The sequence below is a fragment of the Erpetoichthys calabaricus genome, chromosome 4, assembly GCF_900747795.2.
Source record: "Erpetoichthys calabaricus chromosome 4, fErpCal1.3, whole genome shotgun sequence".
Classification (NCBI taxonomy): domain Eukaryota; kingdom Metazoa; phylum Chordata; class Cladistia; order Polypteriformes; family Polypteridae; genus Erpetoichthys; species Erpetoichthys calabaricus.
Genome location: NC_041397.2, coordinates 27,147,163 through 27,161,063, shown reverse-complemented (window position 1 = coordinate 27,161,063; position 13,901 = coordinate 27,147,163). Strand labels below are relative to the sequence as shown.

The 13,901-nt window shown below is 36.4% G+C and overlaps 1 protein-coding gene across 3 annotated transcripts in view; it reads right to left on the bottom strand.

Annotated features, from left to right (window-relative positions):
• The window catches only part of LOC114649903 (periostin-like), a 75,612-nt gene that overhangs the window by 10,940 nt on the left and 50,771 nt on the right, over window positions 1-13,901 (bottom strand). For 2 of the 3 annotated variants that reach the window (XM_028799273.2, XM_028799275.2), the window contains exons 15-18: window positions 13,685-13,752; window positions 11,471-11,516; window positions 10,796-10,876; window positions 9,211-9,285 (exon numbers count right to left, since the gene is read on the bottom strand). In XM_028799273.2, coding sequence (XP_028655106.1) covers window positions 9,211-9,285; window positions 10,796-10,876; window positions 11,471-11,516; window positions 13,685-13,752 — 270 coding nt within the window. The remainder of the gene's footprint in view (window positions 1-9,210; window positions 9,286-10,795; window positions 10,877-11,470; window positions 11,517-13,684; window positions 13,753-13,901) is intronic. The other variant, XM_028799274.2, reaches the window with a different exon arrangement.

Here is a 13,901-nt window from a genome sequence, read left to right as displayed (position 1 = left end):
ACTGCCAGAAAGACATTGCAAGTGATGTAATTACATATCAGATAAGTGAAAATAAATTAATTTTCTTTATCAAAGCAAAAATACAAACTTTTTACAGAAAGTGGGTATTCGTACATTGACTAAAAGGTTTTTGCATAATAAAGTACTCCATTCATCTGCCAATTTTAAACCAGTTCTTGCATTACATTGCCTGAGCCTAAATGCTAAAAAAAACAAGCTAAAATGTGTATTTCTGGGATGGAGGGAAGCTACACTATTTGGAAATAGCGCACAAGGACATAAGGAGTCTGTGAAAAAGTCACACAGACTGTGAATTGAACTCAGTTCGCCATAGCTCTGAGATTATAGCACAAACCACTGCTGTATCATGCTGTCATAGTAAAATCAGGTATTTAAAATATTTTTAAGATTAATTGAATTACAGTGTTTTGAAACCTAGTTTGCACAAGCTGATGTTCCTACTTTTTTTTCTTGCAGCTGAGCTTATAATCACTGAATAAATAAATCAGCTTAAATAAAGGTTACTTCACATATGAAACCTGAAGCAACATTAATTTATGTGGAAAAAAATGGTGATATATGTCTACAATGCGACATAATGGCAGTAACGGATTGCTTGATGCTTTTGTGTAATGAACGCTTTGCTAACTGCATCATAACCATAGAGGTAAGCCTTACAACACCACCCAATCAACAAGCAGAATTCTAAAGTAAACATTACATAATTAGAGTTTTGACAACATCAGTCTATTCAAGTCTGCATTCTTATTTATCAAATGTTTTAATCTAATCAAAAAATCTAATTCATATTTGAGGGCCTCTAAGGCACCTCTTTCAACCACACTTCTTGGTATCTTGTTCCAAAGAATTATTTTTTACTTTCTCCTATACAGAGAAAGTACACGTATCATGAAAAAAATTGGACCTCGAGATTTTGATGAATCTTGACATTTTAGACTTTCCCAAGTCCAAAAATACCATTTTAGAAATGATGTCTGTCTGTGTGTAAACACTTTGACCTAGGTCAATGAGATTTTATGCACATGCTTTATACCAAAGACAAGGATTTCACTCTGGCGACCGGAAGTGGTACTTTACCTGAACACATTTCAAATTTTTTAAACTGTGGCTATAAATAAAGATATATGATTCAAATTTTGTGTGGATATTAGAAATGACAAAAAATACTGAATACTTTTGCAAATTTTCAACTAAATTTGGTTATAATTACAGATAGATGATTCAGATTTTGTATAGATATTTATAATGATAAATAGCAAACAGATATGAAATTTGAGAAAAATGATTCAACCGAAAGTAGTTATTTACATAAACAACCATCCAAATTTTTTTCTATTATGGAAATATAAAGTGTACATGATATTAAAAACTTCATTCAATAGAATGTATATTCTTTCAATAACTATTATTAATTTTATTTTAATTTGTACATCATTAGTTTAACAATGACGTGTAAACATTAACCATGCCATGTAAATTTAAAGATGTATTGTGAACAATAAGCTGCTATATCCCCGTCGTATTCCTAGTAGTACATTTAATTTTATGATTTTTTTTTTATTTCCACCATCATCATCATAATTAAATGTAACTAAATGCAGTTTTACCTAGACCTTGCAATAAATATTATATAATACTAAGACTTTTTCTATGTTTTTAGGTGACTATAACTGTTTTTACTTTACATGTAATCTAGGTAATGCATATGTAATCATGAAAAAAAACTCCTCCACCGTTTTCGACCTCCCTAAGTGCGAAAATGTTAATATAAAGTTTGATTATAAATAGAGATAAATGATTGTGTATCAATATTATCAGTTATTATGAGAAACCAAAAGATATGATATTTGAGAAATATTGCTCCATTTGAAGTAGTTCTGATGACCTTTCCCTCTATCTAAGTATACGAGAAAGTCGAGGGGAGCACACTCACAATTTTTTTTCATATTGTGAGACCCATTAAGACCCCCACCACTGAAACACGGATGATGTGTCCATCGAGGGCTGTTTGTCTGCCGCAAGGCAACAGCAGGTTCACTGCATCACTGAGGTAACTGCGAGTTCACAGCACCACCGTGCAACGTGTCTGTTGGCCAAAGGTTGATGTGGGCAGTACTTAAATCCAGCTACTGACCTGACCCGCTTTTTCTTTTCTGTCTCCTCCCCTTCAGGATGACCCATTCCCAGACACTGATCTGCAGCCACGGGACTGACCTGACAAGGAGGACTATCTGTTCCTGAACTGAAGAAGGGAGCCAAGGCAGGACGACTGATAATGTCACCACTTTTTTGCTTTGTCTGTGTGTAGTGAAGTGGTAGCTCCAGTTTCAATAAATACCCTTGCTGTTCCTGTTTTGAATTGAATAAAGCTGGTTTTCCTGAAGTCCTTGGACTCAACCTCGCCTTTTGGGTGCAAGACAGTGACTCACGCTTCACAATCTTATTTATTTATGTGGAAATGATATGTGTGAAATTTAGTGGAGAACCATTTGTTCCAGTTGTGCCCTTGCATTCTTAGTTAATAAAATAATTTTCAAATAACAATTGACCTTCACCCTAATGACCCTCCTGTTAATTATACACACTTTATTATGTAGCTCCACAATTTTTGACTCTTTATAGCCTAAGTAAATCATTTCTTCCATAACTTTGTACACAAACACAGTACTGGATTAAAACCTACCAGGTGTTCTGTGGACATTTTCCAAAGATTATTATGTCTTGTTATGTTCAGACAGGTGACTGCACATAAAATCTATTATTATCTCAATAAAATCTTCATTGGTTAAAGGCCTCGATTTGCTGGAATGGGAAGTTACTATAACAAGAGACTGCTGTAGCCTTCTTTTGCCCTAACAGTGAGAAAAAGAATGCCTCAATATGCCTGACCTGGCATTAAGGATTTAGGTAGGGCTGTCCATCATTATTGGGATAATCCAGACCAATACAAAGATAATTAATTCTTTTGCATTTATATTGTGCTGTTCTCACTACTCAAAGCGCTCAGCAATTGCAGGTTAAGGGCCTTGCTCAAGGGCCCAACAGAGCAGAGTCCCTATTGGCATTTACGGGATTTGAACCGGCAACCTTCCGATTGCCAGTGCAGATCCCTAGCCTCAGAGCCCAGCTGAGCGTCCAGAAATTATCATAGAGTTCTTGACCACTTTTTATAACTCTACGATGCCAAACATTAATTGTATCAAATGTATCAGCACCAACTTCGGGAAACTGCACAAAAAACCAAGACCCAAGGAACTGCAAGCAGTATTAACAGTATAGTAGTCAGGGCCGGATTTTCCTATAGGCTAACTAGGCTTCAGCCTAGGGCCTCAAGATCAAGAGGGGCATACATTCAAATTGTTAGCAAAATTTTATTATCTCTCATGTAATTTACAAACTTAAAAATGGAAGGTGAAAGGGCCTCATAAGTGGAATAGCCTAGGGCCTCTTTTCATATAAATCCGGCCCTGATAGTAGTACAGTGTCCATTTTAGGACATCCTCCTCCCTCCGAAAAAACTCCATCCTTCCTACTATCTTCAACAAAATATTCCTCCTCCCTGCGAGGAATCCCCTGTCACCCCTCCTCCCTCCCCTCTCCTCCCTCCTTCCACCACCGTCCGCTCTCAGTTCTCCGATGTCCGTTTTCCGTCATCCACCCTCATATCTCCGTCATCCGCCTTCAGCTCTCCGTCAAACCCCACACTCCCCCCGCCCCCCATCACGGCATTTTCGTTAATGAAGTGACGTAATACTCCAGCTCCACCTTCTTCACAAGTTCATTCACCGAATTATTTGTCAATTAGATTTCACAGTAAGATTTTACAGCACGACTCAAACGCGGGAACGAAGGTAAATGACGTTAATTGTTGAGTGTCTTTTAATACTATGTAAGCATACACATTACGTAGGACCGATCTGGAGGAAGGTAACGCAGCGTCTTGATTTAAACGATTCCATGTTTTGTTGGGTTTGCATAGCTTGTTGTCAATATCTTTACACCTGTTTTTAAGGCTTATTGACTGAAAGGGGCTTTCATGAAAAAAGTTAGAGCTTTGCTACAGGATACACCCGCCACAAGTTAAGGAAGTAAAAAATAAAAGTTATATATTTCTGTTTTATTTAAACCTTTTAAGTTTGTATGCGGGCGGCATGGTGGCGCAGTGAAAGGTGCCAGTTAAGAGACCCGGGTTCGCTTCCCTGCGTGGAGTTTGCATGTTCTCCCCATGTCTGCGTGGGTTTCGTCCGGGTACTCTGGTTTCCTCCCACAGTCCTGAAATCCGACGTGGTTTGTGCCCTTCAGAATGAAAAAAGTTTGTGTTTACCTTTTAATAAAAGGTGAGCTTTTAAGCCTGAGAAATCACCCCGTAAATGCACACCCATCCATCCATCCATTGTCTCCCGCTTATCCGAGGTCGGGTCGCGGGGGCAGCAGCTTGAGCAGAGATGCCCAGACTTCCCTCTCCCTGGCCACTTCTTCTAGCTCTTCCGGGAGAATCCTAAGGCGTTCCCAGGCCAGTCGAGAGACATAGTCCCTCCAACGTGTCCTGGGTCTTCCCCGGGGCCTCCTCCCGGTTAGACGTGCCCGGAACACCTCACCAGGAGGCGTCCAGGAGGCATCCTGATCAGATGCCCGAGCCACCTCATCTGACTCCTCTCGATGCGGAGGAGCAGCGGCTCTACTCTGAGCCCCTCCCGGATGACTGAGCTTCTCACCCTATCTTTAAGGGAAAGCCCAGACACCCTGCGGAGGAAACTCATTCAGCCGCTTGTATTCGCGATCTCGTTCTTTCGGTCACTACCCATAGCTCATGACCATAGGTGAGGGTAGGAACATAGTTCGACTGGTAAATTGAGAGCTAAGCCGCAATCACCACGACAGACCGATGCAGCGCCCGCATTACTGCGGATGCCACACCGATCCGCCTGTCGATCTCACACTCCATTCTTCCCTCACTCGTGAACAAGACCCCGAGATACTTGAACTCCTCCACTTGGGGCAGGATCTCGCTCCCAACCCTGAGAGGGCACTCCACCCTTTTCCGGCTGAATTTTGATGACTGTCATAATTATTTATTTGTGTTTGTCTGTAAGAGCACACACATATTCACAATGCAATTTCATTACAATGCAGCATAACACCCTATGTTTATTAGAATTCTGATCAGTGGGATTTAAAATAAGGCCTGTGAAACATTTTTACTGTTGTATACAGTATTTACTAAACTGCATTCAAGCAGAATTACTCCTATTCAGAGTAGGATAACTGCACTAAGCTTGTTGCCTTTATTTTTTTCCTGAGCTGGATAAACTGGTTCAGAAACTGGAAATAAGTTAAATTATAAATTGTCTTGGAATCAAGTTTTGAGGAACTTATTTTTAGGAAACTTTAAGTTGTATTACTGATGATAAAAATGGAAAATTACATAAGTAATTTATTGGATGCCATTTTATAGTCTTTAAGTATACACAAATGTAGTACTAGAGTGTTGTACCGTGTTAGCCATTATGAATGTAGAGAAAAGCCAAGCAAAATGACACCTTTTATTGGCTAACTAAAAAGTAATCTTTTTAGTTAGCCAATAAAAAGTGTCATTTTGCTTGGCTTTTCTCTACAAATGTACCTGTAAATGCTTTTACATCCATTTCCAAAAGTCATGCTCATGCATTGTTTAATTATAATATTGTGAGCATGCAATAAGCAGTGTAGCTATATTTTTAAAAGCGTGTTCATTTTTCGTAGCACTTGTATTTTAGTTATCCAAACCAGTATATGGTTTACAGCATTTCACTCACCAACTTATAGCAGTGGGAGTTGCAGAACTAGCTTTTTAAAGGTATCTTTTGATTAAATGTTTTTGTGCAGCATAGGCAACAATCTTCAATGAGAGCGCATTGAAGAGTCCTTTCATGGATATAAAAGGAGAGGCACCATGAAGGCTTTTCTTGACTATCCCACAACTGTAAAGTCAGGCGACTCTCATTCTTGCATTCTGTGAGATCTGATGGCGTGCAGTTTTCTACCTGAATACATTTTTTTTTATTTCTTACTACCTTCAAAGACATGGTAACTTTTTTTCCCAGTTGCTGCATGATACCTGTATTCTTGATCTCTGATCAGGTGATCTGAATATAAAAAATGTATTTACAGTACAATAACATCATTAAAATTTCTATAATAAGTACACAAACTTAAATAACTGGGAAGACACTGTTAACAATTTATTACCTGTACATATGAAATAAAGAGCATTCTAGACCAGTGTTTCCCATCCTTTTTTCTATGTTGGCACACATTTTGTAACCGAAAACATCTCAAGGCACACCACTATTTTACTAACCTCAAATACATTACATCTCAAACACTTGCTCAACTGTCCAAAGGGTCAGGACAACCAGAGAAAAAAATGCAGTAAAAATGAAGATCCGAGATCATTTTGCAGACATTGCACTTAGTGAGCACTTTGTTGGCATCTCACTTTTACTTCATCCCTTTGCCTCTCTGCCTCAGAGTCAACTCATATGCTCACTGTCTACCGGCCCTGTGAGAGTCGTAGGTGACCCCACACCCAGGCAGATGGCCTCTAGCAGCCTGGAGACTAGTCCAAAGTGCTCTAAGTGCTGTGTCTGCAACATAACAATCACAGAGCTGCTTTTATGCCAGCTTCTCCAGGTAGTCCTGTCCTCCTCAAACAGGTCTCAACCACCTGTGGAGCTTGTCTCTTTTAGGTTCAGGCCCAGGTGTGCTACACTATTGCTTCCACTGCACACCTGGGTAGCACTCATGGCACACCACTGTGCCGTGCCACACTGGTTGAAAATCACTGCTCTAGACAATCTGGAAGTAGTTACCAGTATATAGTAATTATCTGCTATTTACATGAAACAGACCAAACTGTGATTCTCATATTAGACAACTTATTTAAAGTGGTCTTAAAAGTGTTATTTGCAGTGTTAAAATAAAATAAACCCATCAATAATATTTAAAATACAAAACCGCTTTATGTTTTATGCTAACAAATTGACGCTAAAAACTTTGAACAGACGATAATGATATAAATCAATGTTTGGTGAGTTAAGTTATCATTTGGAGACATGAGTTACCTAAAACATGAATGTCCAACTGAAAGAATAATATTCCTCATGTACATTGAAAAAAGAATCAATGAAATTACATTCTAGAATATATAGTCTTACAAATATGAGGGACATTCAAAACGTTTCCACACTTTTATATTTCTGTTGGAAACAGTGAAGGTGGGAGGAGTAGTAGTTGGGCATTTAAAAGTTGGTATGACGATGGAAAAAGGTGACTGTGTAGAAAGTGATGTAATTTGTTTTTGAAACTCTTAATAAATACAGTCTAAAAAAAGTGCAGAAACGTTTTGAACGTCTCTCATAGATGAATTAAGTCTCTTTAAGATTGTAATAAATCTATTAATTGAAATAAAGTAAAATTACATTTTATTACATTTTGAAAAAACTATTCAAACTAAAACAATAGAAAAATCGAATCATTGTTTAGGACATAGCTGTTTTATTATTTAAAGTAAGTAAAAAAATAATAAAAAGGTTATAAAATGTTTCATCCATACATGTAATCAAAACATCATCCTTAACTTACTGTTCTTAAACCAGTTCAGGGTCAAGGAGGCCAAAGCCTATGCTGGACACACTGAGTGCAAAGACGGAATTATCCTTCGACACTAGGTTGTATGCACAAAATTTACTTTTACCATTTTGGGTTCAGCATTGACATTGAGTAGTACAGAGTAATGGGGATTGAGGAAGAGAGATGAAAAAGAGAGTGCATAGAGTGTCAGGAGTAATTTGTGACAGACGGATATCAGCAAGAGTGAAAAGGAAGGTCTACAAGACGGTAGTGAGACCAGCTATGTTATATGGGTTGGAGACGGTGGCACTGACAAGAAAACAGGAGACAGAGCTGGAGGTGGCAGAGTTAAAGATGCTAAGATTTGCATTGGGTGTGATGAGGATGGACAGGAGTAGAAATGAGGACATTAGAGTGTCGGCTCAAGTTGGATAGTTAGGAGACAAAGTCAGAGAGGCGAGATTGAGCTGGTTTGGACATGTGCAGAGGAGAGATGCTGAGTATATTGGGAGAAGGATGTTAATGATACAGCTGCCCGGTAAGAGGAGAAGAGGAAGGTCTAAGAGAAGGTTTATGGATGTGGTGAGAAAGGAAATGCAGGTGATGGGTGTAACAGAACAAGATGCAGAGGACAGAAAGATATGGAAGAAGATGATCCGCTGTGGCAACCCCTAACGGGAGCAGCTGAAAGAAGAAGAAGAAGATTGACATTGATTCCTTCCTTTTTTCAACATTTGAATGATGCATATAAGAGAATAAATAACCAAGGAAGAAAAAGAAATAAAAATAAATAAATAAATAACTATTTTGTACTGATATTCAGGTATACTGATATCATTATCCATTTATTTCAGTCATATTTCACTACAGGGTGATAGAGATCTGAAATCTGTCCTGATACCATTGTGTAAAAGGCAGCAACCAACGATGTATTGAATGCTGACTCTTCGCTCAGCTCACTAATGCACCGACCCACAAAGACAATCCCGCTGGGCAGCTTCAGAGACTCATGTCAACTTAACTGATGAGTAAAAGGACAGAGGAATATTCAAGGGCAAAACGTGCGGACACAAAAAAAAATGTATAAATGAATAAAACATGCAAACGTTATACCATACCTATAGTGGCAGCTTCAACCCAGGACTCCAGATGGGCGAAGCCATGGTACTATACACTATAGCACCATGACAGCTTTACTTAATTAGTAACATGAATTACACTAATTGGAAAGAAACTACATAAAAATGCGTGGAATATTGATTAGTTTACTTTCTAGTTACAATAAATAGAATTAACTATATATAAAAGCCGAGGTTGTATGCACCTTTGCACTCATTGTGCTTGCACAAAGAAATATTTTTTATTTTAATTTATACCCTGTGGAAATTTACTGAACCAAGAAGGTTCAAATTTTAACTACACTGCGCCATCAAGTAGTTAAATTAAATCTCCATTCAGGTATAAATATGTAAAACCGTATTTTCCTAAAGAGTGCATTAAGCCACTGACTTAAACTTTAATGTATTGTGAGCTTAGAATGCAAACTCCAAGAAAAGAGGTTTTCACTTTCATGCATACCTTGGACAACTTTCTTAACTGTCTCTCCACCAACTACTTTAACTTTCGGCTTTCGAGCCTTCGGTTTCTGTGGTTCTGAAATATCAAAATGTTATGAGTGTTTAGTTTCGCTGTCTATTGAACTAAACAGTCATTTACATTGACTAGATTTAAGGTCATTTCATAAAAAGGTAAGTTCATAGTTTTGACATTCTTAAACAGAAAAAAGAAAAATACTTTGTAAATGTAGACTTTGATTAGTTATCAAAAAAAAAAAAAATACCGTTTTATTAAGTTTTCATTGCATTTTCTAGCCAGATCTAAAAAAACTGACATAATACAATGAAACTTTTCAAATTATTAACTATACACATGCACCTTAGTAATCACATATGGATGTGGTCAATGACAATTATATTGTTAAGCTATATCTATTATTTCTTTCTTTAGTGTTGTCTTTGAATATTTTTCATCCACGATTGACTAAATAAAATGATGTTGATGTTTCTCTAAATGTAGCTGCATTAAAACAACCATTGAATTACATACTGTAGGACTGCTACAAAAATGACTTGAGCAGGATTTCTTTATTATGTTATGTTTTTATCAATTGTTACTTAGTAATTGTTACCATTTTTCAGCAATTTGCAATTTGTTTTAATGGAACACTTTTAGCACACAGGTTCTTCAAACATTTTTGCTACTGAATAGAGTTTTGGGAGAGTTTCCATAATAATTCTAATAGTTTATAAGTGAACTGAAAACACTGGTCTGGAAAACAGTTCCAAAATTAAATTGAGAAACAGAAGGCTTGTTGTTAAATTTAGATAAGAGCAATTCTATGACTTATCCCAATGGCTAATTTCTCCTTAGATTTAAAAATATTATGTTGTTTAAGGTGACATATGCTATAATATATACATAATAATTAGCTTGGACACAAACATATTTTAATAAAAATCTTTGAACCTGTAAACCTTTGATTATATTTGATATTACAAGCATAATATTATATTATAACTATATAGGTTGGTCCAGATCTAACTATGCAACTTTTAATGCAATGTAATGCAATAATTGAACAATTAGATCTGGATCACCCTGTACAAATGAAATAGAATTTATTTGGTCTTAAAATTTATCTATCTATCTATCTATCTATCTATCTATCTATCTATCTATCTATCTATCTATCTATCTATCTATCTATCTATCTATCTATCTATCTATCTATCTATCTATCTATCTATCTATCTATCTACTGAATATAACAGTATATAACAGTTCTCAAAAAATCTTTATTACAGCCCATTTAAGTCTAAAGTTTAAATTGATTTTATGTAGTGCTCATCCCAGACAACAGCCTTAAAGAGCATAAACATATATATAATTAAAAACCTAACAAAATGTTAGATTATACATTTTTCACCTCTGTATATGCATTTAAAAATGCAGTATTACACTAAAACATATAAAGATGTTTATGCTTTCTAATGGAGGGAATTAGGAAACAAAGAAACGTCTTTGGAACATATGTACAGTAAAATTGGAATATTTCAAGACACAGATAATTATTTTAAAACCAAATTATGCATAAAAGAATTACCTCCAGAAATTACTTTAGTAATGGTATGTCCTCCAGTGACTTTAATCTCTGGTTCAACTATTTTAGTGGTATGAATGCGTTCTGCAAAATAAAAGTTGCAGTACAATTAGGTAGATCATTTTTGTTGACGAGATACTTATATATAATAAGAACTGAGGGGTAATGAAAATTAATTACTATCGTAGATTACAAAAACACAGGTATTCATTGATCACATATAATTCTTATTTTTATGTACTCCTTTCATGGTAATAATATACAGGTCTCACAATAAAGGTCAAGGTCATTTTGCTAGTTTTCAAAATTTCAAAGCCTTCCTTTGCTGTGATATTTTAATTATATTTAAAAACTTTTACACCCAAAGAAGGGTTCTCTATCATAAAAACCTTGTAGTTACACATAGTGTAGAAGATAGGATAATATTCATTGTTTTGTGTTGTAAAACCCATCCAATTATTGGGGTTTACTCTATGATATGACCAAAACTAATTTTGAATTTAAAGAAGAAATCCAGAAGGTCATTGTAAGTGCCTTCATTTCCCTTTTAGACATTACGTTCTAAGCAAGCACTTAGGACAAAGGGCTTCCAGTTCTTACAACCTGTTAATTATTCAAATGGTAAAATAAAATGAAATTCATCATTATCTGCTACAGCTGAATAAAAAATATACTTACTAATGAAAGTTAATGGGATTTCCTTGTATTTGTATCCCTGTATAAACTGAAAGACATAAAAGAATTGGAAGATTAACATTAAGAAATCTAGAAATGTTATACTTTTTAAAGATATGGCCTTACTCTGTGTAAGTTAGTATCAAACAAACTAAACAACCAAAGGTTGCTACACCAGAAGAGACCATGTATGCAGCCATTCTTTGTTTATATTTTTTCATATTGAACTTAATCTGAGTTGCAGGTAGCAACATTAGGCCCACAGCTAAACAGAATAGAAATCTATCACAAGACACTCTCATGTTCAAAGTGGGCCAATTTAGGGCCACCAATTACATTCACCATTTCTACATATACTCCTTAGAGTCAATGTACAATCTAGTATTCACACCCAGCCTCCTGTATCACCCTGTACATTTAATTGTAAAATGAAGAAGTGTTTTATTGTTATACTAACCATAGTACCTGTCAAAAATAGGTAACAGAATAATTATAAAATATTTGTTATCTTTTGCCCTATGTGTATCTTCAGCGCCTTTCTTCTGTATGTGTTTGTGAATGTCTCTTACCTGGGCTCTCCCTGTCTCTAGCGCATTCCCATAAAATCTACTTCTCAGACTCATTCATTTTGAGGTGCCTTTCTCACCTCCTGTTCAGTTTTATACATCTTTGAAAGCGATGCTTTCAGTGTGCCTCATACGCCTTTATTCCTCCTTATGTGTCTCACACTTGCACCTCCTTCTCGTTTCATCACCAAAGCCAAACTGACCAATCACACCAAAGCCAAACTGACCAATCAGATTGCTCAAAGGAACAGGACACACAGACCTTAGTGTTTTACCATATTGTAGATTATAAGTTACGTCCAACAATTCCTCAAACAGTTAATTTTCTCACATACCCCAGCTGCCCTTGGCACAAAGCAAACATTAAGTCTGGAGAGGGTGCCAGTCATTCATAAAGCATACTTTTTAGTACAGTATGGCTATAAAGAAATTTTTATATGGAGATCTTACAGGCAATTCCACTTATAGATGCTGTGTAATGCTTGATGATTTTGATTTTAATTGTAGTTCTTTTTTTCTAATGGCTCAGGCATAAAAGATTGACCAGTGTGCTATTAATGCCATCTTCTATGACAGCTCAGTTCAGTACAACTTTTTCTAATGTGCCCATAATTGAAAGCTTTTCTTTGGCCATTTCTTATTTCCTTCACATTAAGGTATATTTAGTTCTCTGATGGAGAATCAGTGACAGAAGGATTTGATCATTTTTAAAGTAATAAACATCTAAATTCATATATATCCTGTAGAAGATCAAATCAAATACATTGTTATCCATTCCTAAAAAATCTTTGAACTTTAAAAAGCTTTCTATAAAATAAGGTAATCACTTCAACAAAATGCATGAAAACACATCTGGAGTTAAGGGAGAATTTAAAATCAGAAGACTAGAAGTAGTACATCTCAAGGGGTGGACTGAATACAACCATTTGTCTTAACCTCATAATTCTTCTTCTTCTTCTTTTGGCCTCTCCTGTTAGGGGTTGCCACAGCGGATCATCTTTTTCCCTATCCTCCTGTCCTCTCCATCTTGTTCTGTTACACCCACCACCTACATGTCCTCTCTCACCACATCCATAAACCTCCTCTTAGGCCTTCCTCTTGTCCTCTTCCTTGGCAGCTTTATCCTTAGCATCCTTCTCCCAATATACTCAGCATCTCTTCTCTGTACATGTCCAAACCAACTCTTGCTGATATCCATCTGTCACAAATTACTTCTGACGCTCTTTTCCACCCATTCCATCCTGCCTGCACTCTCTTTTTCACCTCTCTTCCACAATCCCCATTACTCTGTACTGTTGATCCCAAGTATTTAAACTCATCCGCCTTTGCCAGCTCTACTTCTTGCATCCTCACCATTCCACTGACCTCCCTCTCATTTACACACATGTATTCTGTCTTGTTCCTACTGACCTTCATTCCTCTCCTCTCTAGAGCATATCTCCACCTCTCCAGGGTCTCTTCAACCTGCTCCCTACTATCGCTACAGATCACAATGTCATCAGCAAACATTAGTAGTCCACGGGGACTCCTCTCTAATCTCATCTGTCAACCTGTCCAATAAGTATTGTAAATACTTTTGAGAAAGGCACAGATTGGTCACTTTTTTATTATTATCATTTATTATTATTATTATTATCATTATTTTTCTTACCTTCAAGTGAATATTTTTAATCAGCTTCTTCAGAATGGCGAGCAGTTCATTATTTCCCACAGGCATGTCTGAAATTAGATAGAAGAAATATGAATACTTAACGTTAAGTTTTCAAAATAATTCATAAGATTGTTTAAAAGCAAAAAAAATAAATAAAAAGTTGACACACATGCATGTTGATACTCTTGCATAATGAAGCATGTCATCATTTTCCCTA